At 60.0% G+C, this 27,663-nt stretch overlaps 10 protein-coding genes across 10 annotated transcripts; 7 read left to right on the plus strand and 3 right to left on the minus strand.

Moving 5' to 3' along the window:
- The first annotated feature begins 2,050 nt into the window (after nucleotides 1–2,050).
- On the plus strand, nucleotides 2,051–4,108 carry JDV02_006820 (uncharacterized protein). Its single transcript, XM_047988249.1, has 3 exons — nucleotides 2,051–3,105; nucleotides 3,174–3,416; nucleotides 3,465–4,108. The coding sequence occupies exons 1-3, from the start codon at nucleotides 2,797–2,799 to the stop codon at nucleotides 3,873–3,875; spliced, it is 963 nt and encodes a 320-aa protein (XP_047844242.1). The 5' UTR covers nucleotides 2,051–2,796; the 3' UTR covers nucleotides 3,876–4,108.
- Nucleotides 4,109–4,612: 504 nt separating this feature from the next.
- On the plus strand, nucleotides 4,613–6,049 carry JDV02_006821 (uncharacterized protein; the record flags this gene model as incomplete). Its single annotated transcript, XM_047988250.1, has 2 exons — nucleotides 4,613–5,921; nucleotides 5,991–6,049. The coding sequence occupies 2 exons, from the start codon at nucleotides 4,613–4,615 to the stop codon at nucleotides 6,047–6,049; spliced, it is 1,368 nt and encodes a 455-aa protein (XP_047844243.1).
- A 786-nt stretch (nucleotides 6,050–6,835) lies between these two features.
- Nucleotides 6,836–8,870, plus strand: JDV02_006822 (uncharacterized protein). The gene is made up of 3 exons (XM_047988251.1): nucleotides 6,836–8,244; nucleotides 8,332–8,548; nucleotides 8,609–8,870. The coding sequence occupies exons 1-2, from the start codon at nucleotides 7,035–7,037 to the stop codon at nucleotides 8,394–8,396; spliced, it is 1,275 nt and encodes a 424-aa protein (XP_047844244.1). The 5' UTR covers nucleotides 6,836–7,034; the 3' UTR covers nucleotides 8,397–8,548; nucleotides 8,609–8,870.
- JDV02_006823 (uncharacterized protein) lies at nucleotides 8,831–12,256 on the minus strand. The gene is made up of 6 exons (XM_047988252.1): nucleotides 10,805–12,256; nucleotides 10,525–10,748; nucleotides 10,348–10,475; nucleotides 10,039–10,285; nucleotides 9,478–9,984; nucleotides 8,831–9,425 (listed from the first exon to the last, which is right to left on the minus strand). Exons 1-6 carry the CDS (start codon nucleotides 11,611–11,613, stop codon nucleotides 9,274–9,276), a joined length of 2,067 nt encoding a protein of 688 aa, XP_047844245.1. The 5' UTR covers nucleotides 11,614–12,256; the 3' UTR covers nucleotides 8,831–9,273.
- A 1,203-nt stretch (nucleotides 12,257–13,459) lies between these two features.
- On the minus strand, nucleotides 13,460–15,590 carry JDV02_006824 (uncharacterized protein). The gene is made up of 2 exons (XM_047988253.1): nucleotides 14,493–15,590; nucleotides 13,460–14,400 (listed from the first exon to the last, which is right to left on the minus strand). The coding sequence occupies exons 1-2, from the start codon at nucleotides 14,906–14,908 to the stop codon at nucleotides 13,995–13,997; spliced, it is 822 nt and encodes a 273-aa protein (XP_047844246.1). The 5' UTR covers nucleotides 14,909–15,590; the 3' UTR covers nucleotides 13,460–13,994.
- Nucleotides 15,591–17,298: 1,708 nt separating this feature from the next.
- Nucleotides 17,299–17,890, plus strand: JDV02_006825 (uncharacterized protein; the record flags this gene model as incomplete). Its single annotated transcript, XM_047988254.1, has 2 exons — nucleotides 17,299–17,691; nucleotides 17,795–17,890. 2 exons carry the CDS (start codon nucleotides 17,299–17,301, stop codon nucleotides 17,888–17,890), a joined length of 489 nt encoding a protein of 162 aa, XP_047844247.1.
- An 83-nt stretch (nucleotides 17,891–17,973) lies between these two features.
- Nucleotides 17,974–18,579, plus strand: JDV02_006826 (uncharacterized protein; the record flags this gene model as incomplete). The annotated part of the gene is made up of 1 exon (XM_047988255.1): nucleotides 17,974–18,579. One exon carries the CDS (start codon nucleotides 17,974–17,976, stop codon nucleotides 18,577–18,579), a length of 606 nt encoding a protein of 201 aa, XP_047844248.1.
- A 1,183-nt stretch (nucleotides 18,580–19,762) lies between these two features.
- On the plus strand, nucleotides 19,763–21,363 carry JDV02_006827 (Indoleamine 2,3-dioxygenase; the record flags this gene model as incomplete). Its single annotated transcript, XM_047988256.1, has 2 exons — nucleotides 19,763–20,208; nucleotides 20,325–21,363. The coding sequence occupies 2 exons, from the start codon at nucleotides 19,763–19,765 to the stop codon at nucleotides 21,361–21,363; spliced, it is 1,485 nt and encodes a 494-aa protein (XP_047844249.1).
- Nucleotides 21,364–22,451: 1,088 nt separating this feature from the next.
- Nucleotides 22,452–25,287, plus strand: JDV02_006828 (uncharacterized protein). The gene is made up of 2 exons (XM_047988257.1): nucleotides 22,452–23,615; nucleotides 23,795–25,287. Exons 1-2 carry the CDS (start codon nucleotides 23,372–23,374, stop codon nucleotides 25,009–25,011), a joined length of 1,461 nt encoding a protein of 486 aa, XP_047844250.1. The 5' UTR covers nucleotides 22,452–23,371; the 3' UTR covers nucleotides 25,012–25,287.
- Nucleotides 25,285–26,841, minus strand: JDV02_006829 (uncharacterized protein). The gene is made up of 2 exons (XM_047988258.1): nucleotides 25,962–26,841; nucleotides 25,285–25,828 (listed from the first exon to the last, which is right to left on the minus strand). Exons 1-2 carry the CDS (start codon nucleotides 26,430–26,432, stop codon nucleotides 25,337–25,339), a joined length of 963 nt encoding a protein of 320 aa, XP_047844251.1. The 5' UTR covers nucleotides 26,433–26,841; the 3' UTR covers nucleotides 25,285–25,336.
- Between the last annotated feature and the right edge of the window lie 822 nt (nucleotides 26,842–27,663).

Here is a 27,663-nt window from a genome sequence, read left to right on the forward strand (position 1 = left end):
GTTGAAACGCGGCGGATGCTTTGCACGTTGGGTGTGGGGGAGGATATGCAACTTTTGTAGGACGTCGCTTGTCGGATGAGAGAAAGGGACGAGCAGGCCGTCGACGATGCCGTTTGATGCAGGGGGGGCTTCCAAGGCGCTGATCAAAGCCACTCGTGGATGGATGGGAAGGAGGAAAGAGGAGAAAAGGAAAAGCCAGAGGGCAGACGATGAGGAGAAAGTGCAGGTGGTGAGACAATCATTCGATGCGCGAGGGCACAGGAGAGAATCAAACAGACTGGATGTGTGTGTGTGTGTGTGTGTGTGTGTGTGTCCTCGGTCTGTCTGGCCGAGTCCGTCCGTCCATCCATGCCGCCCATCCCATCCCATCCATCCATCCATCCATCCAGCAAGCCATCTGTCCATCCATCCACCCACTATCCATCCACATCTGCCCAGCACATCCGCCGCGCGCCCATATTTGCCCGCATCAGCGCCGCAAACAGCGGGTTCGTAGAGGCAGGCTATTGTTGCTAGGCTGCCGCCCAAAAACGCTGGGCCAGTGGTAGCCCGTGGCTGCCAGTTCCAGCCAGCAGGCGGCCATGGCTCCCGAGCCGTCTATGAGCCACAAATGGAAAGTCAATCAAGAAAGAACCTGAGTCCCCACAGTCGCAACTGCCTCCCCAAGTCTACTCAGCGCAGCGGGGTTCGTTGCGCTTGCCTTGTCTGTCGAGGGCTCGCCTGCTTCTGTGCGTCTGGGTTGCAGCAAACCCAGATCCAGTGGGGTCCTGCCAAGACGCCTTGCGGGGCAGGACGGCGTCATCGTCCGGGGCCTGCGAGGAAGGCACGAGCAAGGGTATCCTTTACTGAGGAATCATCACTGCTAAATCTGTCCCCGGGGAAAGGGGGCCGGCGTGCGGATTGACCCAAAATGCCCTCAGGTCTCAGGTCCCCGCGGTGGTCAAGGGCACCGGCCAGGGCGCTGGTGGAGGATCGGCAGACGTGCTGAACAGGAGCTGCAGCAGATCGCCTTTCTGATGCTCCCGACGGCAGGGCGATGCGTCCTCTTGGCCGTCTCTAGATCCAACTGCCCAGGGAGTCCAGGGCAAAGCGGCTCCTTTTGCGAGGCTAGTGACACCATGGAATGACGGACCTGCCCTGGAGAGTATGGCCATCGCCTCACCCGGGCATGGCCGTACATAACAGGTGAACAGTGCCCACACGCCGAGTCAGTGACGACCGGTCATCGTGCCACTCTGATGCTGGATTCCCTGCCCTATCCCCACGCTGCACGGGGAGTTGGGGCTGGTTGGCATTTTTGCTCGTCGACTCGCATGCTGGAGCTGTTGACGATCCACGGCTGGGGAACTGCAACAAGTTTGCCCCAGGTTCCTGGCGAGTCTCGATGACACGGCACAGGCAAGCCACAGAGGCGTCTTTCCCTGCCGTCGTGACATCGCCATCCTCGCGGCGAGCGCCATTGCTGCACCAAAGTTACTTCGTACATACTATTACAGTGCTCAGTGGCTGGCCGTGGCTTGCAGTGCCTGCACTTCTGCCGTGGCGGCGCGGCATGTGCTACAGCTCAGCCAAAAGCACTTTCGAGTTTCACAAAGCATCGCCTCGTGCACTTTTCGTAACCCGTTCCGTGTCGCACATTGTACATCTTCACACTTTGTCGGCCCGTCTACCATCGCGTTCGCTGTAGTACTGTGTACTGCACTGTCGATGCGACGAAACGCTCTCACCCCTCGCCAGAGCCATGATACCGGGACAACTCGGAAGACAGGGCCGCCCACAACTGCTCCACTGCGAATTTTCGGTGGACCACCGCAAACTCGCCCAGCTTTGGAGTTGCGCAGTCGCGCGAGACCCATTTGGACCCTGGATTTCTCCCGCGGGGCGTTGAGGGCATTGTGCTTTGCTGTGCCATGCCATGCCATGCCATGCCATGCCAGGCAATACTGGGGCCGCTCGTCCATCACTTACCGCCTTTTGTGCATGGAGAATGCGCTTAACATTTTTCGATGGATCCGGATTCACAAAATCATGGCTCCGATCTCCACGCTCTGCTGGACGTTTCATGGAAGGGGGGGGAAGGGGTTGGCCCTCTAGTGCCTGTCGGCGGTAACGTGTAGGTGGACATTGTTTGTAACATTGACAGGCAGTGTTCCCGGGCCGTCGTGGTCTCCAGGTTACATGCCACTGGCTTGGCTGCAGCGCGACCGGAGTAAAGTGCTTCTCCAGAGATAACCGTGACATGTCGCTTCCTGAATACAAAATGGAGCACAACCACGTTCTTGCCCGTCGTTCCAAGCAATCCAACGAAGGCCAACGGCACCCGCGGCACGTTACGTGCCAGACCATTTCTCGCAAAGGCGCCCAGAGTTCAAATTGCCAAAGTCGAAGAGCGACTAACTACGGCTTATGCTGAGCTCAGCATGCGGGTGGTAGCCTCCGCGTGAGGCAAGCATTGCTGTTTCGGCAGGCCGGAGGAAGAAACTGGAGAGAGGCTCCAGCTTGTACAGTCTTTACTCTGCCTCGACACCGTCCACCGGCACTGTGCGGTGCGGGAGCTCCTGCCATCCGGCCCGTGATTCTACCGGAGGACCCTCCTCGGGCAGGCCGCGGCCCCGGACAGACGTAACGACGCCCTGGACCCGCAGCAGCAACAGCAAAAGTTGCCCAACGTCGAACGGCTGCGCGCTCATCAGCCGCCGCGCGCCTCGTCGGCCCCTCCAGCCCGCACCGCGACTCCATCCCGCGCGCAGCCAGCCCCGGCCGCCGTCGTCAACCCACGGAGCTTCCCAGGCGACGATGGCCACTGCTGCTACGGCTACTTCCACGGTCCCGGCCCCGACGTCGGCCTCGGCCTCGGCGCCTCCGCCTCATGCTGTTCCGGCGCCTGCAGCCTCGACCTCAGAGCAACGCCGTGGCCTGTTTGCGGTCCCAGGCCCCATCCGCCAGCTCTTCAAGCTCTTCCCCTTGCGCGTCTACCCCGCCGAGGCGCTGCCCGCCCGGGCACCCGACCAGATCCGCGAGCGGCCGCGGTTATATATCTTTTGTGAGAGGGACAAGGACGGCGTGACTTTTTCGGACTACAACCCGTCGTGTCTGAAGTGGAATGCAAGTCCACGCTCGCTGAATCTCCATTGCAAACGGCCGGCGAAGCTAACAGCGACGCTCGTCTGCAGACTTTTCTACGCATCGCCGGCGTCGACGTCGAGCTTGTGTCATCAAATAATCATGCCTCTCCCTCGGGGGCGCTGCCGTTTCTCCTGCCGGCTTCGTCAGATCCGAGACCCGATGTGCCCTTGACGGGAAGCAAGATTGAACGCTATGCCTTGGACCACGGCGAGAACGTTATGCACGACACTTCGTCGCCTCGATTCGACGCATACCTCTCCCTTCTTTCTCAAAAGATCCGTCCGGCCTGGGTAAGTCATCACCAGCTCATGACAATGAGTCTCCACTAACTGGCATAGCTGTATCAAGTCTACGTTGATCCGCGCAACCATCACCTTCTATCACGCTGGTACCTTCCATCCAACCCCATTCTTCGTGCTTCGACCCTGCACACACTCCGCGGGGCAGCCATATCCGAGATTCTTAAAACGACGCGCCGGCCGCTCATCGACGAGGACCAGCTGTTCGCCGACGCCAGAACGGCTTTTCAAACGTTGGACCGTCTGCTCGGCCAAGATAAGTTTTTCTTCGGCTCGGAAACACCGGGCATGTTTGACGCTGAGGTGTATGCCTACACGCAGCCCATTATTAACTACTCCTTGGTGTGGGGGGACAACGACAGGCTTTTGTGCTATGTAGGTATCGGCCCTTTGTTCGCGCACAGGCAGAGGATGCAGGATTGGTGTTGGAGGAGGCCCGGGAAACATTGAGCAGATTGGGACGACCGGTCTTGTATCATAAACTTGTACAATACCTCGACATTGGCATGACCAGCACGAATATACCAGCACGAGGAATGAGGCAGTCGCAAGGGAAGATCATGCTTGCCATGTGACCAGTCTCGCAATACACCCCCAGTAAGGCAACATGATACTGTACAGTACGGTCATGTGGTGCCTCAGGGTCGAGCAAGACGGACAACCTTTAATCATTTGAATTAGGCCATTTGCACCCAAAGACAGTGTAAGAGCTGTACTTCCAAGTCCGAGCAAGCCGTTACAGGAATCTGCCAGGTGCTGCAAGCAATGACATTACGAAACAGGGTATACCGCTGCGATACGAGTATTGCCTTTTGCGCCGAGAGAATCAATGCAATGCTACCTTTTACTTTGCAAGGCGACTCTATGCAAACAATATCTCTGTTGCCGCGTGAACAGCACTCTCGTTGCGGAAGGGGGATGCTCTGTTCGCACACCGGGCAGCTCTCGAGTCGATGATTCACTGCCTAAAAACCGCACCAAGCGGGAGGAGCTCTGTGAACTGTATTCTCGCTTATCCCCCCGGCTATTCTCTCGTTTGCTCCCTTGTTTTCCCTTCTCTTCGCGCTCTCGTCAACCTCCAACGCTCTCTCATCGAGACCTCGAGTCGCCAACTCAGCTTCCACTACATCCCCCAAGACGCTTCCAGCTTTGGCATGAAATAGCAAGATCAAAGACCCCCCTACAAAATGACTCGTCACACCGAGTCTCTCCCCAACCTCCCGGTGGAAATCATCCACATTGTGGCGTCGTTCGTGGATAGGGAGCGTGACCTCAACGCGTTGGCCCGCACGAATCGCCGGATGCACCAAATACTGAACCGACGGCTCTATCAGAGGAACGACAGCAACTGCAACGAAATTTGGCAGAGATGCACTCAGCGGCTTCGAGAGATTACCGACTCGAGTGTCTCCAGGGAGTTCGCTGGCCTTCATCGCGAGCTGGAGACTCAAATCTGCGACAAACATGTCCTGTTATGGGCCGCTCGCTACGATAGAGCAGAGCCGCTTACTGCTATGCAGTCCATGGGTTTCAAAATCAACAGGTTTGGCATGCTCCAGACGGCCGCCTCCGGCTTCAGGAAGATTGTGACAACGCTTCTAGATGAGCCAGGCCGCAACATCGACTCTCAGGACATGTATTTCATCTCGGGAGAAATCCTCTCGTGGAAGCCCGTTTCCGCGATGCATGCCGCGGTCGAATCAGGTCGGATTGCGAGTGTCAGACTGCTTCTCGACAGAGGAGCCGACGTTAACTTGATTTCTGAGGATCACCTTCGCAACACGCCCCTGCACAGAACTATATCGTGGCACTCCACAAATATGATGAGCGTGCTTCTCGCTCGCGGAGCTGACCTGCTCGTGAAAGATGCAGCTGGACAGACGGCACTTCATATGGCGGCAAGACGTGGCTGCTGCTCCGCCGTGGCGTTGCTGCTGGACCATGGCGCCAGCCTGGACGTCGTCGATGACGAAAACCATACGGCGCTTGATCTCGCAATCATCTCTGGCGGCGGAGAATGCATCAACCTCCTGCTCGACCATGGAGCCCTGCAGTACGATCAGTCACGGGCTGCATTCTTCCAAGCTTGGAATGAGGGACAGCTCGAAGCCGCGCTTACGATCTGGAAATATTTTCCCGCTATCAGGTTTTATCGACAAGATACGAACAAGCACGGGCATGAAAACAATAAAGATCCCGACGGCGACGGCGATGACGAGAACGACGACGACGACGACGACGAGGTTCAACCTGCCATCATAACTGTCGTGAGAGGCAACGCCAAGACAGAGGTCCTCAGAGACCTGCTCCGGTTGCTTCTGAGCGAGGGCGTAGAAATTGATGAAAGGGACGAAGACGGGCGTACGGCTCTGCATCACGCCTGCCTGCAGCGTCGAGGCGCCCTTGCGAGGTTTCTGGTTCTGAAAGGGGCCAATGCGCTGGTGACGGATAACGGCAACGTCACGCCGATCCAGTTAGCCATGGAAAATCATGCAGGTATGACTGTCCTTGATCCAAGTGCCATACAAGCAGTGCGACAACGACTAACGATGGACTGCACAACAGCTGATCATCCCCGGCGAGTCAGAGCATTACTCTCGCCGCTCTTCACTTTCATTGAGTGACTTGAAGCATTATTCGACCGATCTGATGTTTTCGGTTGCCGAAGAAGAAACGACCTTTCCTTTTTCTTTCGTTCTGATGTATATTGATAGGCGCTGCTAGGGACAAATACGCGAGGCGGAACCGGCTCGGCTCGAGGTTTCGCACGCATTCTTGTGTCACACATAAGGGGTTAAGGGCAGGAGGCAATGGCACAAGGGCTGATAAAGGATACCGTAACCGGGACTGGGATGGAGCTTTTGGTGTCAATGTTGAGTACGACAGAAAAAGGCGTAGGGTATTAGCGGCCTCGTCAGCGCCTCTGCCAGATCTGCGGACGACAGGAGACTCGCATCGTGAGAAACCCGCGGGTCTGGTGCCATGGGCACGACGGCACAAGGAAGGAGAACAAACAGGAGAGGAACAATGTCAGAAATAGCACCACTCATGTAATACATGTTCGACTTGCTTCGTATGCGCAGGATGTCCTCCACCTAGGCAGGGACTATGCGAGCAATCGGCCCATGGATTGCAGCTCTCCAGTCGACTTGTGATGCAAAATATTATTTCCTCGAAACAGGGCCGCTGATGCTGTTCGGCTTCACTATGCCTTGCTTACTTGTGTTCTGTTCACTTTCATGAGCGGCCCGCGCCCGGCTGGCTTCACCGTCCGCCCATGTGCCTGCCACCTGGCACCGTCGTCTGCCTCGCAGTTGTGCGCCAGCCCACACCGATCAACCCGTCACCTGGGATAGGTATATAAAGGCCGTTCACCGCTGCACCCTACCTTCCTGTTCAGTCTCCTTCTTCCCTTTCACATACACACCGTACCGCTCGAGCATTGGCAGGTGTTCTTCCTCCTTCACAACACTCCCGTCTCGAGAGCCATCGGCCCCTCCCTTCGTTGATTTCTCTCGTCGGCTGTTCATCGCCCTCACACCAGTCAAGCCTCTCACTCACACTCAATCGTTCCGACGACGGCATCGACGACAAGCTATCGTTGGCACAATGGCCCTCCTCAAGCTCCCGCAGGATGTCTTCGAGTCCGTGGCGGACCACCTTGAACACCGAGACTACGTCGCGCTGACCAAGACAAACCGCCACCTGCACCAGGTCTTCAACCGACGCCTGTACTGGGAGAGCGACCGCCAGCTGCGCGACGCCGCCCTCGCCGTCGCCGACGTCCACGACCCCTCCGGCGACATGCCCGTCTCGCGCGAGTACGCAAAGGCCCAGGACCGCCACCCCTTGAGCTGGGCTGCGGCCCGCGGACGCAAGTGCACCTTTCTGGCCGCCTTCTCTGCGGGCATCGACGTCTGCCGCGCGGGCTTCCTCCAGCGCGCCGCCGCCCACGGGCAGAATGGCATCGTCAAGTTCCTCCTCCGCGCACGGCCCTCGCTCGTCGACGAACAGTCCGACTTCTTCTCGCACCCGACCTACCACGGGCTCAGCACGGCGCTTCACGCCGCCGTCGTTCGCAACCACCCCGACGTCGTCGAGACACTCCTCAAGAGGAACGCCGACCCCAACGCCGTTGCCGAGGACTCGTGCTTCCTCGACACGCCCCTGCACCGCGCCGTCGCGCACGGCGGCCAGATCGTCATCGTCCGCATGCTGCTGACCTACGGCGCGAGCGTCTCTGCCGTCAACGTGGCGTGGCGCACGCCCCTACACCGAGCGGCAGCCAACTGCGAGCTCGACATCGCGCTGCTTCTGGTCGATGAGGGGGCTCGCATCGACGTGACCGACCGACAGGGCAGCACGCCGCTCAACGAGGCGCTTCTGTACGACTCGGAGGACTTCATCGCCGCCCTCATCGACCGAGGCATCCCACTCTCGACGGCTTGCCCCCCGCTCGTGGACGCGCTCCTCCGCAGCAGCGTGCGCTCGGCGCAGGTTATCATGCAGCGCTTCCCCGCCGGCCCGCTCGACCACCAGCTGCACCTAGGCCACAAGGTACATGCCCTCCTCCTCGCCGCGTCGTGCCTGTGCTACTCACCCCGATGCTACGAGGCCATCGCCTCGGTGGTCATCGCCATCCTCAACCGTGGCGTCCATGTTGACCTCAGAGACACGCAGGGACGAACCCCCCTTCACCACGCCGTGCTGCAGAGCAACGGTCCCCTGGCCCGCCTGCTCATCAGCAGGGGCGCCAACCTGCTGGCCACTGACATGCTCAAGGTGACGCCGTTTGCGCTGGCGCTCAAGAGATTCCGAGGTAAGCAGCAGCTCAGCAGAATTTCGTCGATGAGCGCGGAATGCACACACGCATACATGTGGGCACAATGCTAACACGGTCATGCAGAAAAGGGACGAAGACTAGAAGTCACCACCACCATCGGGGACATAATCAATTGTCTCGATTCCTGAGTTCCTACGCGTCGACGACGCCGGGGAGGATGCCAGAACCAGAAAGAATAAGCCAACCCCCCCAAGGAATAAGAATTGTCAAAGGCCTCCTCTAACCACTGCCCGCAGGCTGTGGAGCAGAGCTTGGAACGATGAAGCAAGCTGCCGATGTGGTAAGCTACAGAGTGGTAATGAGGGGGAATGATGCTCATTTGCTGAACGACACGGGGCAGAGAGCCTCGGAAAACTTGCTGCGTTTTTCTTTCTTGGGACCAAGGGCGAGGTGGGAGCAGGCCTGTCGAGACGGGCCAGGTATGATTGGGAGTTTGAGCGGCTTTTGGCTGGTCACGGGACACGTCGCAGACGCTGGGTGAGCAGCTCTGTAACAAGTGCCAAGATTGGGAGGGGATGAAGGCGGTCTTACGCCAGCCTTCGACAGCAGATCAAGTCACCTTGTCACCTTTAGCCACTGCCACAAACTAGCTTTGTAGATAGGTCTCACAACTGATATTGTGAATTCGGTCCCATTCCGCTCGTTACTGTACGCTTGCCCGATTATACAGCCAACCAACCTGAGCTGAGCCTCTGACTGCCTTCCCAAGTCTGCTCCTGCATCCGCATTCTCGCGCGTCTATGGACATCATCCACAAGGTGGCATTCTTCGACGATTTCCTCCTAACGAGCATGATGAGTGGAGTCAAGAGTTGCTCCGAAACAACGTCAACGCCTCCAAAACAGAATCCAGCAAAGGGGAGACCGAGTGGCCGCCTCAGCCTCCCAACCCCTGAAAACGCCGCAACATAGAAAAATGCCAGCGCCAAACACCGTGACCATGAAACCAAGAAACAGCAGAGACTGGGCTGCATCCCTGACGGAACGCGTACGACACAATCATCAGTCAGATTTGTGGGAACGTTGTGATGTCCTCGAGAACCGATTGCAGAGACACGAAGGCGCCAGGGCCACCGTCTTGTCGAAGCTCATCGAGCAGAACGCTAGTCTGAGCGTATATCTTTTCTAGGGCTGCTCGCGATGACTTGCCGAGTGAGGCTGCGACAGGTCAGAAAAATAAAACGTGCTGAGGAATGGCATCTTTGCTTACACAGGATGGCAGAGTTGAGCTCTTCAGCAACCAGAGAGCGCCCCTTACGGTCGAGCAAATGGCTCACCTGCGGCTCCTTAAGTGGGTTTGAGTAGGCAACCAAGGACCAGATCTCGCTCAGCGCGTTGGATATTTCTTTGCGTGAATCGTTGGCGTATTCGGCACCGAGCGCCTGTCCGTACTCCAGCATGCTTTGCTCCAACTGCATGAGCTCCATCTGCTGCTCCGACCCGTCCATGTCCATATTGTCCACTAGGGATACGCCGTCATTGCCGTTAAGATCGAGGTCCATGTCCTGGGACCCGGACGCCGGTCCGTGGCCGTTGCTTCTCTTGGACTCGCCGGCGCCAGTCCGGATTTGGGCCGCTTTTCGAACCATCTCGATGAACTTGCGACAGCGGAGCTTGAAATACACCTCCTCGTTATCCTGCAGCACCTGAGGATAGAAAGCGTTCGTGTGCTTAAGAGCCCGGTCAATGTCCCCTTCCAAGACAGCTCGACGAATTCCTGCAAAATGTAAGACTGTGCACAGGCCCTGATGCTCAGTTACGGAATACGTACGCTGGCGGTTGTTGGCATCCTCATCATCCTTGATGTTGATGCCATCAACCTTGACGTTAGGGTCGAGATTCAGAGCCTCCTTCTGTGCCTTGATGTCCTCTGCAAAGGCTCTTGCGGTCTCCACATATCCATCATGCTGGAGAAACTGCAGCACCAAGGTTTGGATTAGGTCAGTCCCGTTCATCCCCGGCTCCAGCCGCGAAGTATCCGTTGCCGCGATATCCATCTGTATCTTTTCTCGTTGCTCCTGCGTAACACACCATCAGCGACCCTTTGCAGGTAATGCGACGCAAGACAGATGTAACGCACCCGAATCATATCGTCAATGTTGTAGACGAATGGGCATTGGCCAAAGTTTGCCGTGACTTGCTCTCCCGTCTTCTTCATGCTGACTGTTGGGTACAATTTGCTTCGCACCACATCGGTAAAAGCAGTTCCTGATATCGTGTCAGCTGGTGCAGGAAATTTTCAGGTCGAAAGAGGTACCAAGTTTCACTCCATTCTTGGTGAAGAAGGCTGTATGGTCCCTGAAGTTGACACCACAGCCTATCACGTCACCGAGACTGAAAGTTGGTCCGTAGTTACGTCCGATATTCTGCCCAGTGTACGTCCGGCCGTCATCTCCATGATACCCCCATGATTCTGGCTCCCAACCTACTGCTCTGGAGAGCGCTGTATTTCTGGCCGAGAATCCGATAGAGATAGTGGTGCTGCCATTTGATAAGCCGTCACTCTCTGTAGAACATTCTCAGGCTGTTTCACTTACTCGTCACGCTTCCCATACACAATCTGCACCTCAAAGTAATATATGCCGCACTCCGGAGGCATGTGATGATTCGCGCGGATGCCTCCTGCCTCGTATTCACGCTCGTGATGGTTCTTGGTACCGACGTAGCGGACTGTGAGTGGATTTGACTGCACCTCGGCGCCAGTACCGGCGTCATCCTTGCTCCACCGACTTGGCAGTGGCGGCACCGTCTCGTCCTCCTGAAAGGGTGGCGGGCGCTCGATGACATTATGCGTCATGCCCCGATGTGTGCCAGCAGGTAGAGGCGGCCGAACGAAGCCGTTTGAATCAACGTTCGCGCCGTTGTCTGTCGACCTCCTTGAGTCTTTTGCTGCTTGTGCCTGGGCCTTGCGCTGCTCCTCTAACAACCGCATGTACGTAGAGCCTCGAAGGTATGAAGGAACGAACGCGCCATTTCCAGAGCCGTCTGCGTCTCGTGGGCCGGTGAATATATCAAAGGCGCGAGAAAAAGACGGCAGAGGCCCTCCTGCGTTCCAAACATTGGCCATGCCGTCGCTGGCCTGCTCGTCCATAGCGGCAGTATCGTCGGACGGCGGTCGTGCGAGGCTGGGGACGGTATCGAGGAGGAGGTCGCCGCTCGCGCTCAAGAGGGAGGTGCGGGATGGATGGGTGTAAAAGTTGGAGGTGTGACTTCCCCCGGCGCGCGGAGGAGCAGCCGAAGGGTTGTATGGGGAGGCACGTCGGCTGCGAGACGTCTGGCCGGTGGTTCCAGAGGACGAGTCCGAGTCTGGAAAGCCAGATGAGCCATGCCGAAACGGACTTGTCATGGTGAAGGAAGGAAGGGAGCGCAGCGGAACGAGCCCGGCAAATGAGGGCGCGTGCGACTGCGGGAGCTCCCGGTCAACGCTTCATCAACCTGCCGCTCGTTCGTACCTGGACAACGAAGGCCAACGCAGCTTCACCGGAGAGGCTTGTGGGGACAGGGCACGTTAAAGAGAGACGGGGTGCTCGATCGAGGACCGCTGCGGGTAGGCACAGGCTCTTGGCGCGAGAGCGGGCTTTAGGGAACGGCGGGCAGGCGGGTCAGTGGTGCTTTATCGTCGTGCTGCGAGTCGGCAATGAGGTCGAGGCAGGCGAGGGCGGCTTGAGGAGGCGGAGGATGAAGGAGGAGGCGGCTGGAGCGGGAGAGGGCCGAGCGATTCCAGGACCGGAAGAGCTATGTGCCCAACAAAGCACGATTAGCAGCAGATGGATGGGGGAACCTTGGGTGCTAAAGCCGAGCAGCGCGGCCAGCAGCTGGCGTCAATCGCCGCAAGACCGTGTAGACGAGGCGAAGAGGCGAATGCAGGCCGGTAGGGCAAGACGTTCGTAAGCGTGCTGGCGCCCAACGGTTGTTTTAATGGACGGTAAAGTGTGCTGCGGAGACGTCCAAACACGTAGGTGAGGTGTCATCGATGAGGTGACGAGACGTGGTGGTGGTGACGAAACCCCAGCTGCGGTGGTAGCCCGCCGCTGTTGGCGGGCTGTTAGTGGAGCTGGAGACGCTGGAACCGCTCACAACTGGCGAAGCTTCGGGTGGATGAACGCCGGTGCTGCCCACCTCAGGCAGCTGAATGCCCTGGATCAGCAGCAAGCACAGCGGCCCAGCACCACGCCAGCACTGGAAGCAGGGCTGTGATGCGGTGGATCCCACCACCTCACTTGACCCAGCCTGGGGCTGCTCCACTCGCGCTCGCAGCTTGTCACGCGGGCCACCCACCTCATCCAGGCTCCCTTCCATCCCTCGGCGGCCACCTCGGATTCCCGTCACTAACAGTTTAGCAGTGATGGAAGCCCCGGCATCCGCCGCAACCTCAGTGGCTTCCGCGCCGCCTTGAATGGCTCGACTGTCCGCTGCTGCTCTTAGGTAGGTCTCAAGGCGCCAAACTCACCCATCAAACGATCCCGTCCACTGGACTGCCACGGATCGCCCTCATTCACCAGATGGCACGTCACGGGCGCTCAAACCTTGCAACACATCCATTCCATGGCGGCGTAAGCAAAGCGTCCCGCGTCTCAGCCAGAAACGCTCGGTTTGGGTCTCCGCCCGCGCTCTGGGAATTCGCCCACGAACTGCTCACCTTCTCCTCCAGTTGATACATTTAGCCTACGACAATCGATGCTGGGTAAGGTCCTAGGTACCTTGCAGAGGAGGAGGCAGTCTGCCGACATGCAGCAAAGGGCGCCAACAAAAGCGGCGGCCGCAAGCAAGGTATGTAGCAACCCTCCCCATGCACACCCTCGCTCAACGCCAGCACTGTGAACCCCCCCCCCCCCTCCTCTTCCCTCCTGCCGCTGTGACGGGCGCCGCCAGCCACCCAGCACGACAGCCGGCCAGCAGCCGAATCCGTCCTGGCGCTCAGGCACGCCGCACCGTGCCACCGCGCTGACTAAGCCGCTCTGGAGATGGCGACGTCGCTCCAACGTCCCAACTCGGTGCCAAGATGCCGCCGCTCGGCGTTGGCCCTCCACTGAGCGCGTCGTCCACGGGTCCAGCGGAACAAAACCTCGGGCAATAAGGTCGCGCATGAATTGACAATCTTTGAGGGATAAATGCGCACACTCGATGTTGTTAGCTTAGCTGTTTGCCTTGGTTGGCGTGGATGATTCGCGAATCCCGTGATGACATCCACCACGCAATTCCAGCACAGCCGGGTCACCCGAGAGCCGCTGAGCGGAGGTGGCGTCGGATCAGCACCAGTCCACAACATGACCAGCCCTTCCTGCCCACCACGCACACAATCAGCCCCGTAAACGTCACGACAATGGCCCAAATTCTGCAGCACTTGCAGAGCAGTAGCTCGCGATGCATGTCATGTCGGGTGGGACATCGGCTCAAGCCGTTCCATAATTGAGTCCTGGGCTTGTGCAAAAGCCTCATTATGATACACAGAAAGCCCGCTGCCCTCGACCTAGTACTCCGCAGCCCTGCCGTCCATGCACGGCGGGCGACCATTTCCTTGCCAAACGCCAGCGACTCGCCTGTCGCGTATGTGAAGAGTCGCATAATAAACATGTCATTCAAACAGACAAGAGGCCATGCTCTTGATGACCTTGAATGGCCATCCCATAGGCCTCGCTCGGCAAAAGAACGTCAAAACTCACAACTCCCAGGTGTCTCGAATAAATGCAAAGAAGCCGCCGTGAGGCTGTCAGAGAAAAAGTGCATCTAAGATACGGCCGCGACGGCAATGGGCGCGGGAGACGACGCGTTGATGCTGTGGACGCTGCGCATCTCAGCGTCGGCGCCGCTGTTGCTGTTGCTGGCGCTGTTGCCTTCTTGGCCGTTCTCTTTGTTCTCTTTGCTGCTGCTATTGTCAGCCGCCGAAGGGGCACCAGATTCGCCATTGCTCGACTCCGGAGCCTTCTTGGGCGGAGCCGTCCATCTGGAAACCTCCCAGACGACGCCGGTGAAGCTCTTGAGGGTAAATCCTCCCCGCGCCCACTTGCGGCAAGGCTTTCCGGTTCTGTCGAGCGCACGAAGGCCGGCGTTGATGGCGCCCTGGTTCGCCTTGGGGCCTAGCTTGTGAGCGCCAGAGGGTCGGCTTGCCGAGTGGTCTATTGTGCCATCCTCCCTGTCTATTGTTAGCAAATTCATGTATGAAGGTCCGATGGCATTGCTTCGCCGCCCATCGCTGGTTAGCTTTGGGATGGAAGGGGGGCTTACAATCGAGGCTTCTTCTTCGGACCAGGCTTGCCCCTTGGTTTAGGAATGCCGTCGATCAGGCCTGCCGCACCGCGCTTTGTTCCTCTCTTCTTGGGTCCGTCAGTGGGAGGCCCCATGACGGACGGCGCGGGAGTGCCTTCAGCCGCAGGGGTGGCCGCATTTGAATCGCTTGCATTTTCGCCGTTGGCGGTAGGCGCCGCAGCGAGGCTTGCCGAGTTGGAAGGCGAGTCCTTGACGTCCTTGGGCTCGGATGGCGACTTGGCGGACGGCGACTTGGCGGACGGCGTGTCTTCCTTGATGAAGTCGGGGTCCACGATTTCTTGGAGCCGGCGCGAGGGCACGGTCAAGGTCACGAGCAGGCCGGGCTTGCCGCCCGACTTGCGCCGGGTATCTGCGGACTTGCCGGTTGGAGGCATCGCGAGGGCGTGATGATGCAGAGCGGTGTCGCGGTGATGGGCTGCGGCGTGGAAGTTGAAGCGTTGAGATGGGGATGGCGGGGGACAAAGGTTGGAGCGTGTGGCAATGGGAGGAGGGACTTTATTAGTCGAGGAGAGGCGACGTGGTGGATGGCGGAGTCGGTGGCAGATTTTGGGCGGTGGCCCGGCAGCACCTCAGCAATCAAAGGAAAGGCACGTCGAAATGCGGTGCGGTGGTGCGCTGCTAGTAATGCTGGTAGCAATGAGACGCGAAGGCTGAGGCGTCCGCGTCCCGTCGTTGGTGGCCTGGGCAGCAAGCGGCGGCGGTGATGCGGCGCGCAGTCGAGCCGAGCCGAGTCGATTCAGGTCAGGTCAAGGCGGAGGCCCTGGCAGGGAGGTTAGGGGGGCGCAGGATTTGGCGGTGCTGGTCTAACAGGCGGTGGTGACGATGGCGATGATGCACATGGCGGCGGTGGTGTTGGAAAACAGGGACGGACGGGGAGCGTTGGGGGGAAGCGGAGGCAGGGAGGGAGGGAGGCGGGATTTTCATTTTCTGGGGGGCGTTGCGTTGTCTCGTAGGTTTGGGGCCTTGGTCTCATCCTGACAATTTTTTGGTGCCAGAGGCGGCGCACAAGGCAAATGATGTGGGCAAAGGTTTTGTCTGCGCGGGTGGACGGACGGGCGGACGACGCTGGGCTGGCAGCGGCGGCGCGGATGCCGCAGACGCAGACGCAACAGCGACGACCAGCCCGGCCAAGCAGCAGCAGCGGGCAGCATCCATCCATTCAGCACAGCTCAGGGCCAGAACGTGACGCTGGCCAACGAGAGCTTGCGCAGTGGGGCCGCTGGGAGGCTGTCGCGCGCCCCGATACGGCCTAGCGCGTACGGGAGGCACCAAAAGGGGACCACGCATTATCCTTGCCTCCGGCCGCGCCGGCCAATCGAGGACACGGGGCGCGCGTATCGCCGTCTCGACGCACGCAACCAGCCAGTCGAGCCAGTGCGCGTAGGCAGTACGGCAGTCAGTGCGAAGGAGCAGGGCAAGTTCCAAACACCCCAGATGCCCGCCTCGGCGCAGGAGACAAGGAAGGGAAGGAGCGATCAGCTAGTTATTAGCAGGAAAGTCCTGAAAGACGCGACACACGCTTGGGTCCAACGCCCAACAAACCTCCATCTGCCTCCACTACCACCACCACGACAAGTACCACCACCGCCACCGCCAGACGCCACCTCCCTCCACAGAGTCTTCTCCTGGCTTGTCGTGTGCACATACAATATACGTGTGCCCGACACGACCGTCACTGTGCAGCACAGCACATCACGCCTCGAGCTGGGAAGCTCCGTCCTGTCGGCAAAGCCCACACGCTGGCCTCTTCAGCCGCTGCCATCAAGCCCGAACCGTGCCCTCGGCTTGGGGCTTGTGCAAGTTTTCGGTGCCCCGACTCGCCAACACTTGGGCTACCCTTTACGAAGTACCCATCATTGTTTCACGACGCTTCTCGGTTTGTGATGCCTGACGCCTACGAGGATCGCATGCCGTGCTCGATTGCCCACCCACAACAGCCCCTTAATCAATCCCTCACTCGAGATCAAACTGGCATTGCACGTGCGAACCGAGGTGCGAATCAACAGATGCGCTCCCAAACGTCGCTCTGGTGAAACTGGCATGGCACTGGAAAGCAGTGCACCGCCAAGTCGTCCTGGCTGGTCGCTCTCAGCCACTGAAACGTCTACACTGCTCGCTCGCCGATACCAGCCTGGGACCCCAAGAGCAGTCCGGGGCTATGTGGTATCGAGAACTGACTCGCTGGACCATGGGCCGAGAATTCTTTCCGGGACTAGAATCGCAATACCCTGGGCTTATCCCCCTTCGCAGTGGTATGGTAGTGCTGCTCTGCGCCGCACCGTCGCTCGAATTTGGTAGTCCAGCTGAAGAAGGAATTGAGCGGCCAGTCCACCAGCAAGCGGTAATCAAAAGTTGAAGGCGGCCCACTTAGCAGGAGGAGTCCGGCTCGCACATTCGTTAGCCAACAGTCGCAACAGGCGAAGGAGTGAGGGGATGGACAATAACCTCACTCACGAACTGCCAAGTGTTCAGGAATGTCGCAACAATGTGAACGAGCGCTCACAATAACCGTTGCTATTTCAACCTGGATGGAATGCATTATGCGTGCGAATGGATCGGCGAAGGCTCGGTCACAATAGGCCCGGCGGGGTGGCAAGTGTCACTCAGCCATGCCGTGCAAGTGTCGACTGGAATGCGTTGCTCTGTACAACGTTAAAGGCCTTCACAGGAGAATATATCATGCCCTGTCCGCTTTCATGCCCAGAAAGCAGCCAAGAGGATCCTCCACCGCTTACCTCACAACTCTTGTCCAACTCATTGCACAATGGTTTTGCTTACCGATCTCGTTAATGCCGCGTTTGCTCTATCCTCTGGTGTCGGTGATCCAGCGTCGGTTGAAGCGCCACATGGCCTCGCTAGGCGCGATGTAAAGTATCTTCCTCGTTTTGCCAATGATGTCGTGCAGCTCCATCATACAGTAAAGGTCGCCAAGAATGTCGTCCAGGCGCGGAACACGCAGGCAGTCCAAGTCCCAGTGTCCGAGTTGGAAGACATCCTCAGCAAGTTGCAAAGCCTTGAGAAACAGGTAGCCGCTTTGATGCCACCTGGTGGTGGCGTTCCCAACGAAAAGAAAGTGGCTGCCAACGGCGAAGAGTGTGATGTCGAGCACTTGTTGTACTATCTTGGGGTCAATGGCACCAACAGCAAGCGCGATGAGGTACGTGATCACCCCTTGTTCCGTAGAAGCGCTAACTGCACGATGGCTGCTGTTGCCGCAGAACAAAAGACCGGGAAGAACATTGCTGCAAACACACCTGCAGGGTCGGGCAGCGAACCTGCTTCTACATCAGCCTCACCTGACGATCAAGATGGCCAAGGAAGTCGCGGCAGCTCATCGAATAACGCCGATCCACTAGCACGTCCATCGTCGCCGGCGGATAGTCCTGGCAAACAGAAAGATGGCGCTTCCGGCGCAATCTTGCTGGAATCGCCCAACACAATGGGTGCAGGCGGCTCCAAGAAAACAGCCGTAGACGAATTCGCAAGCCCCGTCACCAAAGCGCCAAAGGATTCAGAGCCGACGGAAACAGCAAACACGTTGGACAAGGTTGTCACCACGACCATGGAGGAGGTTGCCACAGACATGGATGGCAGTGTGAGGACTACGACGGTCACGAGGACCATGACGAACCGGGTGACAGTGACTATAGCTCGAAAGCTCACTGTTGCCGTCGCCACCTCTGCTACGGTAGCAGCACCTGAAAACGCGTCATCGCCCGCGAAGAACTCGACCAAAGGAGCTGGAGATGCGACCAAGGCGGCCGAGGATATGGGATCCAACGCCGAGCCTGGGCAAGCTGGTCCCGCCCAAGATGTGACGGCGGCGCCCTCACCCAGCTTGAAGGTGCCCGTTCCCGTCGGCACAAACCAGCAGTACACCAACTCGACCGTCGCGGATCAAAACATGGAGCCGGAAACCGCTGCAGCTGAGACTACCCCCGCGGAGACCACGAGGCTGTTCATGGGCACTGGTGATTCCCCGAGCGGGTTCAAGACGATATCGACGCCGGCCACCAGGGCGGACGCAGCGGAAGCCACTCAGTGAGGGCAGGGCTAGGGAAAGGGATGGACGAGGTTGGACTTTGTCTTACGATTCGGCTTGTATAATGCTTTCGCCTCCGGGCCTGTTTTCGGCTTTGAACAGGCAGAGACTGGGAGGGTTAATAACGATTTGCCACGCGCCATGACAGATATCTACAGAATGGGTTACGAACAGGATGAGCAGCACAGAATGGATCCCGAACAAAGTTTGAGTACTACCAATAACAGCACCGATGATTCGCATACGAGTTTCGTTTGCGTAATGCCTTGTCCGCGTGAGGGGAACACGACGACATGGGCCTGAGGCGGGGCGCCCGAGAACCGGGACTGGAGCCCATTGTTTATAAAGGGGCCGTGTGGAATGCGGCAGGAGAGGCTGGGAGGCAGGCCGGAGCCGGGCATGGCTCTTTGGCCGGAATCGTTCCGGCCACGGCTCCACAAAGGGCCGGGCAGAGTCGGCACCATGTGGGCCCGTGTGCCCCTTAAGTGCCCCGGATTCCCCCACGAAACGACGCCCTCCGCCTCTCTCTGGGAGCCCAGTGTCGGGACGAGAATTTGAAAGCATGACCTCTTTGCCCCGCGTGGCCCCGGAAGCGAGACTTTGATGCCGTGCCGGCGGCTCTCACGGCGGTTCGCGGGCGGTGTTTGGCAGTGTCGGCCGGGTGGCGACTTACACGACGATGGCCTCACTCGCACGACGCTCCGCGTTGTGTGCGGCCCCGCGGACCGGCGGTGGCCGTGGCGCGGGACGCTGTTGTTGAGGGAGCGATAATGTTTCTGTTACGTGTTCATGCGCAATCGGCGCAGCGTGCCTTCCAATAATGAGGTCCGGGCTTGGCTCGGGCTCCGAGTTTGCTGCACATCGTGACCCTATCCCCGCCTGCGTGGCCGGAATGCATTCCGGCCACGGGGTACTTAGGCGGCGGCGAGGGCCCAAGTTGAGCGCCCGGATCCTGAGTTGTTTAGCATCACTCGAGGCGAGTTCAGAATCGAGCCGCACAGCTTTTTTCCCCCCTCTCCTTTGCCAAAATCTGTTGTCTGCCCCTGCCCCTGCCCCTGCCCCTATCCCTATCACCATCCCCATCCCTAGCCTCACCCGTGTTCCCCTTTCAAGACTCCAAGACGGTGTCACAACTCTTCGCACCACCCCTCACTCCCCCACAACCCACACATACGCGCACGCAAAGATGGGCTCCCTCGCCGCTGCTCGGTTCGAGGTCCTGGACGATACCCGTCCCGAGGACACCTCGCTGCCGGCCTTCATGGTGTCGACGACGCGTGGCTTCATGCCGCGGATGGACCCGCCCGCGAAGCTGCCCGCGGAGTTTGACGCGCTCGAGTCCATCCTGCAGCGCATGCCCGTCAAGATGCTGTCGGGCGAGCCGGGCCTGCTGGCGCGGGGCGAGCTGGGGCCCGAGGTGGACTCGACGTTCCCGGACCTGACCGAGGCCATGGACAAGTACAAGGAGGATCTGCCTCTCATGAACGCGCTGTACCGTGACTACTCGTTCCTGGCATCGGCTTACCTGCTGGAGCCGTGCCACGAGCGTTCCGTCCGCGGCGAGGGCTACGGCCTGGGGCGGCAGGTGCTGCCCAAGAACATTGCGCACCCTATTGCGCGGTGCGCCGAGATGTAAGTGATGGCTTCAGTCCCCCTACTCGTCCCCTCACCCCGGCTTGTCCGCAGTGTAGACGGCAAACGCAAATCATGAAGAGAACAAAAGATGACTAACACATGTCCACTCGCAGCTGCGGCTTCCAGCCCTTCATGGAGTACGCCGGCTCGTACGCCCTCTTCAACTACCGCCTGGAGAACCCTGCGGCGGGGCTCGAGTACTCGAACCTGCGGCTCATCCGGGCGTTTGAGCACGGGTTGCACCCGACGTCGTCGGAGGCAGGCTTCGTACTGGTGCACATCGACATGGTCAAGAACTCGGGCCCGTTGGTGGCGGGCACGATGAAGTGCCTGGACGTGGCGTCCAAGATGGACACGTCGTCGCTGGGGTCGCCGGCGGAGCGGGCCGAGTTCAACGAGGGCCTCACGAGCATCCTCGAGGCGCTGCGCAAGATCAACACCGTCATGGAGACGATGTGGGGCAAGTCGCGGCCGACCGAGTACACGAGCTTCCGGACCTTCATCTTCGGCATCACGTCGCAGTCCATGTTCCCGGACGGCGTGGTGTACGAGGGGCTTAACGACAACAAGCCCATGTCGTTCCGGGGCGAGTCCGGGGCCAACGACTCCATGGTGCCGCTCATGGACAACCTGCTGCAGGTGCCCATGCCGGACACGCCGCTGACGGAGATCCTCCGCGACTTTCGCTCGTACCGACCGAGCAACCACAAGGCGTTCCTGGAGTGGGTCAAGGGACGGTCGCAGGAGCTGGACCTGCGCAACTTTGCGCTCGGTCTTGGCCCCGGGGCCACCACGTCGGCGACGCAGGAGCAGCTGGACCTGCTGCGTGAGTCGCGGAGCCTCTGGCTGCAGGTGCTGGACCAGGTCCGCGACTTCCGGTGGCGGCACTGGTGCTTCGCGCGCGAGTACATCCTCAAGCGCACGTCGCACCCGACGGCGACGGGCGGGAGCCCCATCGTGACGTGGCTGCCGAACCAGCTCGAGGCGGTGCTCGAGGACATGGCGACGATCCACGCGCGCGTGCACCGCGAGGACGCGCGCGGGCTGGGCAAGACGGCCGAGGGGGTCATGGAGGCGGCGCTGCGGCAGCGCGAGACGCTGCGCAAGGAGGTGGACAAGTACTGCGCGGAGCGCGGGGTGACTCGGGGTTGAATTCAGCCTTGTCAGTGAAGTCTAATGTGCGAAGGGAAAGACGTGGCGAGAGCAAGAGCGGTCCGTGGGAGGATCCCCAGGAGAAGTAGGATTCGCCACTATTTCCAAGGAACAACAACAACGATGGATACGGAGAGATTCTTGGGATCGCGTGTCGACGGTGCTTGATGCTATGGAACGTTCTTTCAGAATGAACAAGAATGCATGAGAGAGAAAAAAAAAAGCAAGATTCCTATTTTACAGTGCACAAGTCCTCCCGTGCCCAAGGCAGGTAGGTGGACTTCGTAGAGTGCCTCTGTTCTTGGTCAAGGAGTGTGGTCGTAGTTACTCATGTGACAAGCCGCCGCGGTGCACCATGAGATGCCGTGTAACGGTGTGTTGGACGCGCAACATGGCCGGCCGCAGCAGTCTCCCTTGAGAAGGAGCGCGGGACCTTGTACCGTATGGGATATACTTGCCAAAAGAAAAATATATATATATATAACGGTAAAAACGCTTATGCGAAAATGCTGTCGACGTTGTTTCAGACTTTTTTATATATAACCAACGGGGTCGGGGCGTCGCCGCATATGCCTCGTGGTGGCGCATCCGTGCCTGATACTGCTACTGCAACTACTGTACATATGTATGTACATACAACGTCGGCCGCTCTCGGTGTGTGTCGCATTCACTGCTCGGGTAGTTGGTTGGTGTGCTGCAGGAGTGGAGGGGAAGAAAGAGCTGAGCGCGGGCCGGCCAACAGTGAGTGGGAGGGAGAAGGGCGGATGGCATGAGATGGGGGATGCGGGACGCTCGATGCGGTTTGCTTGATCATGCGGCAGCGCAGCAAGATCCTCCATCTCGCCCCCCCCTCTCTTCTCGGCCGTGGCCGTTGTCAGTCAAGCGCTGATTCATTCGTCCGCTTTTCCCCCCGTCTGTCTCCGACCGTGTAAGCCGGTGTGTGGTGCCGACTGGACGGGTAAAGTAAGTCAACAAATAAGGGCAGCCGCTCGCTCGCTAGCGACGCATGCAGGCCGAGGCAGGGATCACGGCGATGGCGACGGACGTGATTGCTGCCCGCCCGCCACATCCGCGTGCCCGTCCAGCGTCTCGGACTCTCTTTGGCGGACGGGCGGGCTGCATGCCCGAATCGTCGCCGACAGGCGCCACTGCCATTGCGACTCTCTTTTTTTTTTGGGTTTTGCCTCTCACGGCGACGGCGACGACAAGGAATATCGACCTATGGAGTATACTGTACTGTACGACGATGATGGTCGTGATGCGGCCGCCGCCCGCCGGCGCGCCGAGGAGGAAGGAGGCGGGACGGACTGTGACACGGGCAATGCCAAGGAGCAACACCACCACCATCAACATCATGCAAACAACGCACGCGCCGCACGTACTGAGCCGGCCGGCACACCCCATCGCCGGTCGTGTTCGCTCGCACAATAGCAACTCCACGCGGGGCACAATAAGCGGATGCGGCGGCGGGGGGCCCAGGGATCGATTGTGCGCCGTGCGTGCGTGCGTGCGTGCGTCGGGCCCAACATCGCCCGCCCGCTCTTCTCACTCGGGTCTCTCTCTCACTCTCTCCCACCCAGTCTCTCGCGCTCTCGCCACGCATGAGGTTGCCTTGCATCGGGCCACCCGCCCCGTCTTCCCCGGGCGAGCGGGCGCTCCAGATCTGACATTGTGGCATTCTACTACTCCTCACTCTGCCTTGCTTGTCCTGTCCTATTGCGGCTCTGCGTCGAAGAAAGAGAGAAAGGGGAAAAAAGCCAGAAAACAGACACAGGCAGGGGTACCCGTTGGCCGTTGTCTTTTTCTTTTCTTTTTCTTTTTTCCCTTTTTGCCGTCTTGCGCGGCTGACACGGACGCACTGAGAGAGCGCGACTGAGGGAGCACGGCGCGGCCGGACGACAAGGCGAGGCTTTTCAATTGCACGCGAAGCGGTTGAGCGAGCGAGCGAGCGAGCGACTTGTTGAGTGTCGGACGCCCCCGCGCGCGGGTGGTTATCGAGCGCGCAACGATGAGGACGACGGCAGCAACGCAATCATTGCTGCTGCTGCTGCCCGGGCTGGCCGGCCTGGCGGGCGCACAGCTTGCGCTTCGTGATGGCCATGGTGGTGGCGATGGTGATGGCGACGGCGGCAAGGCGCGGTACGGCGCCGTGCCGCTCACCCCCGAGGGCATGATGCCGCGCTTCGTCGCCGACCGAGTGCTGCCGCAGCTCGCCCGCCGCGACGGCAATTGCGGCGCCGGGTTTCACAACTGTAAGTGCTACTGATGATGATGCTGTTGCTGATGCTGTTGTCGTTGATGCGCCACCTCTCGACACACGCACACACATACTTACATGCCATCCCCCCCCCCCCTTCTCTCTTTTGGAAGCGCAGCGCAGAGGTTTCAGGCTGACCAGAGGGCGACAACCTCGTCCATGGCAAAACAACAGGCCTCGACGTCGGCTTCGCCGGCAGCTGCTGCGAAAACACACACTACTGCTACGTCAACAAGCAGAGCCAGCCGCGCTGCTGCCCCATCGGCTCCAACTGCGTCTCCGACTCCAACTGCAGCAGCGACCGCTTCCAGTGCACGTCGACGGCCACCGTCGCCGTCACCGTCACCGTCACCGCCACGGCGAGCAGCACAAACACAAACACCGACGCCGCCGTGGTCACCGTCTTCACCACCGCCTCGGCGCAGGTCGGTTGCTGCGGCCGCGCCTGTCCGCAGACGAGCCAATACCTCTGCCCCAAGGACCTGGGCGGCGCGTGCTGCTCCTTCGGCTTCGACTGCCGCTCCGGCGGGCAGTGCGTCGAGACCAAGAAGCCCAGCGGGCCCTCATCGGGCACCCTGACACCCGTCGTCGACGGCTGCACCACCTCGCAGTTCAAGTGCCCCGACGGCGCCGGCTGCTGCGACGAGTGGATGCACTGCACCCGCGTCGACGACAAGCCCTACTGCGCCCCCGGCAACCCGACCAATACCAACGTGCGCCTCGTGGGCGATGCCGGCAGCGGTGATTCCGCCTCGGACTCGCGCCTCTCGGGCGGCGCAAAGGCTGGCATCGGCGTGGGCGTCGCCGTCGCGGGCGGCCTGGCTCTCGGCGCCGCCGCCTGGTGGTTCTGCGTCCGACGCCGGAGACGGCGCGGCGCCGATGCTGCTGCCGCCGCCGGCGCGTCGCGCAAGGACGAGCAGCCGGACGACGCCGATGCCGACGCCGGGGTCTATGCCGGGAGCAACGTGCCCCGGGACGCCGCCCACCGTCCCATCGGCATCGGCGAAATGTCCGAGACGACGGCGTCGCAGGCCCCGCGCCCCACCGACGACTACTTCGGCCCCGTCCCCGGGCCCTACACCGACGCCTCCGACGCCGGCCGCTCAACGGCGTCCCCCTCGCGTCCGCAGCATGCCCCCGAGAACAGGGCCGTACCCGTCGAGATCGACTCGTCGACGGCCACGCCCGCACCACCGGCCCCGGCCACGCCAACACCATCGACCCAGCACCTGTCAGCGCATCCGTTCCCGCACCCGGACACGACGGACGGCCGCTTCGAGCTCTATGGTTGCGAGGCGCCGCCGCCGGTGCAGCCGTCGCCCTCACTACGCACGACTACCACGACGCCGGGAACGCCCGCCAGCGAAAGGCCTCGAAAAGCCGACAGATAAAAGAGCGGGCGCCTCACGGAAATAATCATATGCAGCACGGCACACCAACGAGCCAGTCCCAGAAGAGCATCAAATGAAGTATCGTACCATCTATATATACAACGCCTTGCTTATCCGTACAAAATGCCCATTATGCCTAGTGGGTAGGTGGCCACAGAGGAAAAGAGAGAGCGAGAAACAAGAAGAGCAAGTGAGAACAACCCCGGACCCGGCTGCACGAGCCCCCGCGCCTTGTGCTTTTCAAAGACATAACCCAACGCCAACGCGCGCAAGCCCCTTCGATATCAACGCAGCAAAAACGAAGGACAAACGAAACGGGGGTGCGCTAGCACACTACGCCGCCAAACGGGGCGCAGGTCCGCAGGTCCTTAACCAGGTCCTCCACGCTGCTCAGATGCCGGCTCAGCAAACCCTGCTTCTCCTCCGTCGACAGCGTGGCGGCCGACATGGTATCGCCGCTGCCCGCGCGCCTGCGCCTGGTGCCGCTGCCGCCACCGGTGGCGGCAGCGAACGCGCCGGCCAGCTTGCTGGGACTGCGCTGCAGCATGGCGGGCACCGAGTCGCGGTGGTTGCCGGGGGCGCGGGGGATGGACGGCGTCTCGGGCATCAGGTAGCAGTAGAGGAACTCGACGAGCTTGAGCTTGACCTCGCGGGGCGTCGAGCGCGACTTGAAGAGCGACGTGACGGTGAGCAGACCGTCGAGGGCCTCGAAGGTGCGCGTGTTGGTCGGCGCGTCGATGAGGGCGACGACGAGGGTGAGGAGCGTGGCGGACTGGATTGCAGGGCAGTTGAACGGCTCGAGGAGGTCGAGGAGGAGCTGCGCGGTTGATTCATGTCAGCGACGAGAAAGAGAAAGAGAGTGTCAAATTGGAAGGATGTATGAGGGACGTGGAGGGGGAGACTCTAGAAGCCGTCGATGAGAGGGAGGTAAATGGGCCACCGAGCCTTACATTCATATTCTGCTCGCGGGCAAAGAGCGACTTGCTCGGCGGGTGCAGCAGCAGCACGCCCTGGATGAGGTCGAGGGCGCTCAGGATGAGCAGGTCGTTTTGGCCGTCGCTGCCCTTGGCCATGAGGCGGTCGAGGGTGCCGATCAGGCGCATAGCCACGTTCCACTCGAAGCCCTCCTGCAGCTTGAAGAACTCGCGAAAGGCCGGGTCGTGCGACAGCTGGGCCAAGTCCTTGCGCGGCGATTGCTGTTGCTGCTTGGGCGACTCGACGACGCTATTGCCACCGCCGCCAAAGGTGCTGTTGGCGGTGTCGTTGGCCGCTGAGCTGCGCTGGCGCTGGCGCTCCGACTTGTGGTCCGGGGAGAGGCATATTTGTGCGAGGAGGCCTTCGACCTGGCGCAGGCCCTTGCGGACCTTGGGCCCGTCGTAGGACGAGAGGTTGTCGAAGGCGAGGGAGAGGAGGGCCTCCATGGTGGCCTAACGGGGCGAGGAGCACTGGGAATCGGCGGCGAGCGGTGGCGCTGGGGATGGCGATGCTTCTGCGACAAGGGGATAAACAACAATGGGGTATAATGGGCGAACGCGCGCACACGATGTGCGGGTGGCGGGACGGTGGTGGTAATACAGACGGGCGAAGAAGAAGGAGAACTCAAAAATGCATTTCCGGATGGGGGTATATATGAAATTCGACAGAGATACGAGACCACAAACACACGCGCGCGCGCCGTGCAGGGAGAGAGAGAGGATGAGAGGCGGAAGAGGGTGAGAGTGAGGGAGCAGGAACAAGAAAAGAAAAGGGAGGGCAGGGGATCGGGCAGCGATGGGCGGGCAAGTGGATTATTCGTGTAGAAGAAGATCGGTCGGGGGGGCTTGTTGCACGGGTCGTGCGTGCGTGCATGGGAAAGTCGGGGGAAATGGGATGAGATGCGACAGGGTCTCTCCTACAGGGGGCAGAGACTCTGGGCCGGGGGGGGATGCGGCGTTGACGGGGCAACCGGCGACAGCGCCCGGAGGGGTGGGGCCCGCTGGCCCGGCGCGCCGTCCGCCGCCCGCCGCCGCCGCCGTGCTGGAGCGCGGCATCACGGGTCGTGTAGCTACGAAAGTTGATACACCAAAATTCTGTCTGGATGCGTATATCCTGCGCAATTATTACGTATCGCGCGTGATTCAAGCTCCCCCAAAGGCCCTTTAACCTCGTCGGGTAGTATTTCGCAAGTCGCCGCACGCACTCGGTCAGCCCGTCCCCCCGCCCCGGGCAAGCAACCACCACGGCCGCCGTCGTCGTCGCCATCACAGGCTCCACAGCTGCACGGGCAGGAGCTGAGGGCAGGGCTGCGCAGTGCCACCTTGCAGAGCGGGCGGACAGGTTTCTTTGACGGTTTGGCTGCAGGCAGATATACACCATTAGTACGGAAACCTGCAATGTCGTGACTCGGCAGGCAGCCTGTGTCCCGTCAAAAAAGAAAAGATTGCTGCCCAGTCAGTTTCTTGGTGCAGCCGTGCGTTCTACCGCCAGCTCTCCCGGCCGCTATGGCGCCGTCGACAACGGGGCGACCACCGTTTTGCATACAAAGTACCAGCCGCAGCGCTACCTTGTCCATCCGGGGTTCATATGCATGAATCAGTATGATGTGCCTCTTCATGCGTATGTATGTGTGTATGTAAGTGCGACTCGTTCGTCCCATGTTCGTGAACGCACGCA

The sequence above is a fragment of the Purpureocillium takamizusanense genome, chromosome 6, assembly GCF_022605165.1.
Source record: "Purpureocillium takamizusanense chromosome 6, complete sequence".
In the NCBI taxonomy this organism is placed as follows: Eukaryota; Fungi; Ascomycota; class Sordariomycetes; order Hypocreales; family Ophiocordycipitaceae; genus Purpureocillium; species Purpureocillium takamizusanense.

What these genes read in the sequence shown, in the direction of transcription:
- JDV02_006820 (XM_047988249.1), top strand. Translation starts at nt 2,797, where the DNA reads ATGGCCACTGCTGCTACGGCTACTTCCACGGTCCCGGCCCCGACGTCG. An exon ending in CGTCGTGTCTGAAGTGGAAT is followed by an intron (nt 3,106 to 3,173) that starts GCAAGTCCACGC and finishes GCTCGTCTGCAG; the next exon opens with ACTTTTCTACGCATCGCCGG. An exon ending in AAAAGATCCGTCCGGCCTGG is followed by an intron (nt 3,417 to 3,464) that starts GTAAGTCATCAC and finishes TAACTGGCATAG; the next exon opens with CTGTATCAAGTCTACGTTGA.
- JDV02_006822 (XM_047988251.1), top strand. Translation starts at nt 7,035, where the DNA reads ATGGCCCTCCTCAAGCTCCCGCAGGATGTCTTCGAGTCCGTGGCGGAC. An exon ending in GGCGCTCAAGAGATTCCGAG is followed by an intron (nt 8,245 to 8,331) that starts GTAAGCAGCAGC and finishes ACGGTCATGCAG; the next exon opens with AAAAGGGACGAAGACTAGAA.
- JDV02_006823 (XM_047988252.1), bottom strand. Translation starts at nt 11,613, where the DNA reads ATGACAAGTCCGTTTCGGCATGGCTCATCTGGCTTTCCAGACTCGGAC. An exon ending in GTGTATGGGAAGCGTGACGA is followed by an intron (nt 10,749 to 10,804) that starts GTAAGTGAAACA and finishes ATCAAATGGCAG; the next exon opens with CACCACTATCTCTATCGGAT. An exon ending in CAAGAATGGAGTGAAACTTG is followed by an intron (nt 10,476 to 10,524) that starts GTACCTCTTTCG and finishes ACACGATATCAG; the next exon opens with GAACTGCTTTTACCGATGTG.
- JDV02_006824 (XM_047988253.1), bottom strand. Translation starts at nt 14,908, where the DNA reads ATGCCTCCAACCGGCAAGTCCGCAGATACCCGGCGCAAGTCGGGCGGC. An exon ending in CCGAAGAAGAAGCCTCGATT is followed by an intron (nt 14,401 to 14,492) that starts GTAAGCCCCCCT and finishes AACAATAGACAG; the next exon opens with GGAGGATGGCACAATAGACC.
- JDV02_006828 (XM_047988257.1), top strand. Translation starts at nt 23,372, where the DNA reads ATGAGGACGACGGCAGCAACGCAATCATTGCTGCTGCTGCTGCCCGGG. An exon ending in CGGCGCCGGGTTTCACAACT is followed by an intron (nt 23,616 to 23,794) that starts GTAAGTGCTACT and finishes GCAAAACAACAG; the next exon opens with GCCTCGACGTCGGCTTCGCC.
- JDV02_006829 (XM_047988258.1), bottom strand. Translation starts at nt 26,432, where the DNA reads ATGGAGGCCCTCCTCTCCCTCGCCTTCGACAACCTCTCGTCCTACGAC. An exon ending in CCCGCGAGCAGAATATGAAT is followed by an intron (nt 25,829 to 25,961) that starts GTAAGGCTCGGT and finishes TCAACCGCGCAG; the next exon opens with CTCCTCCTCGACCTCCTCGA.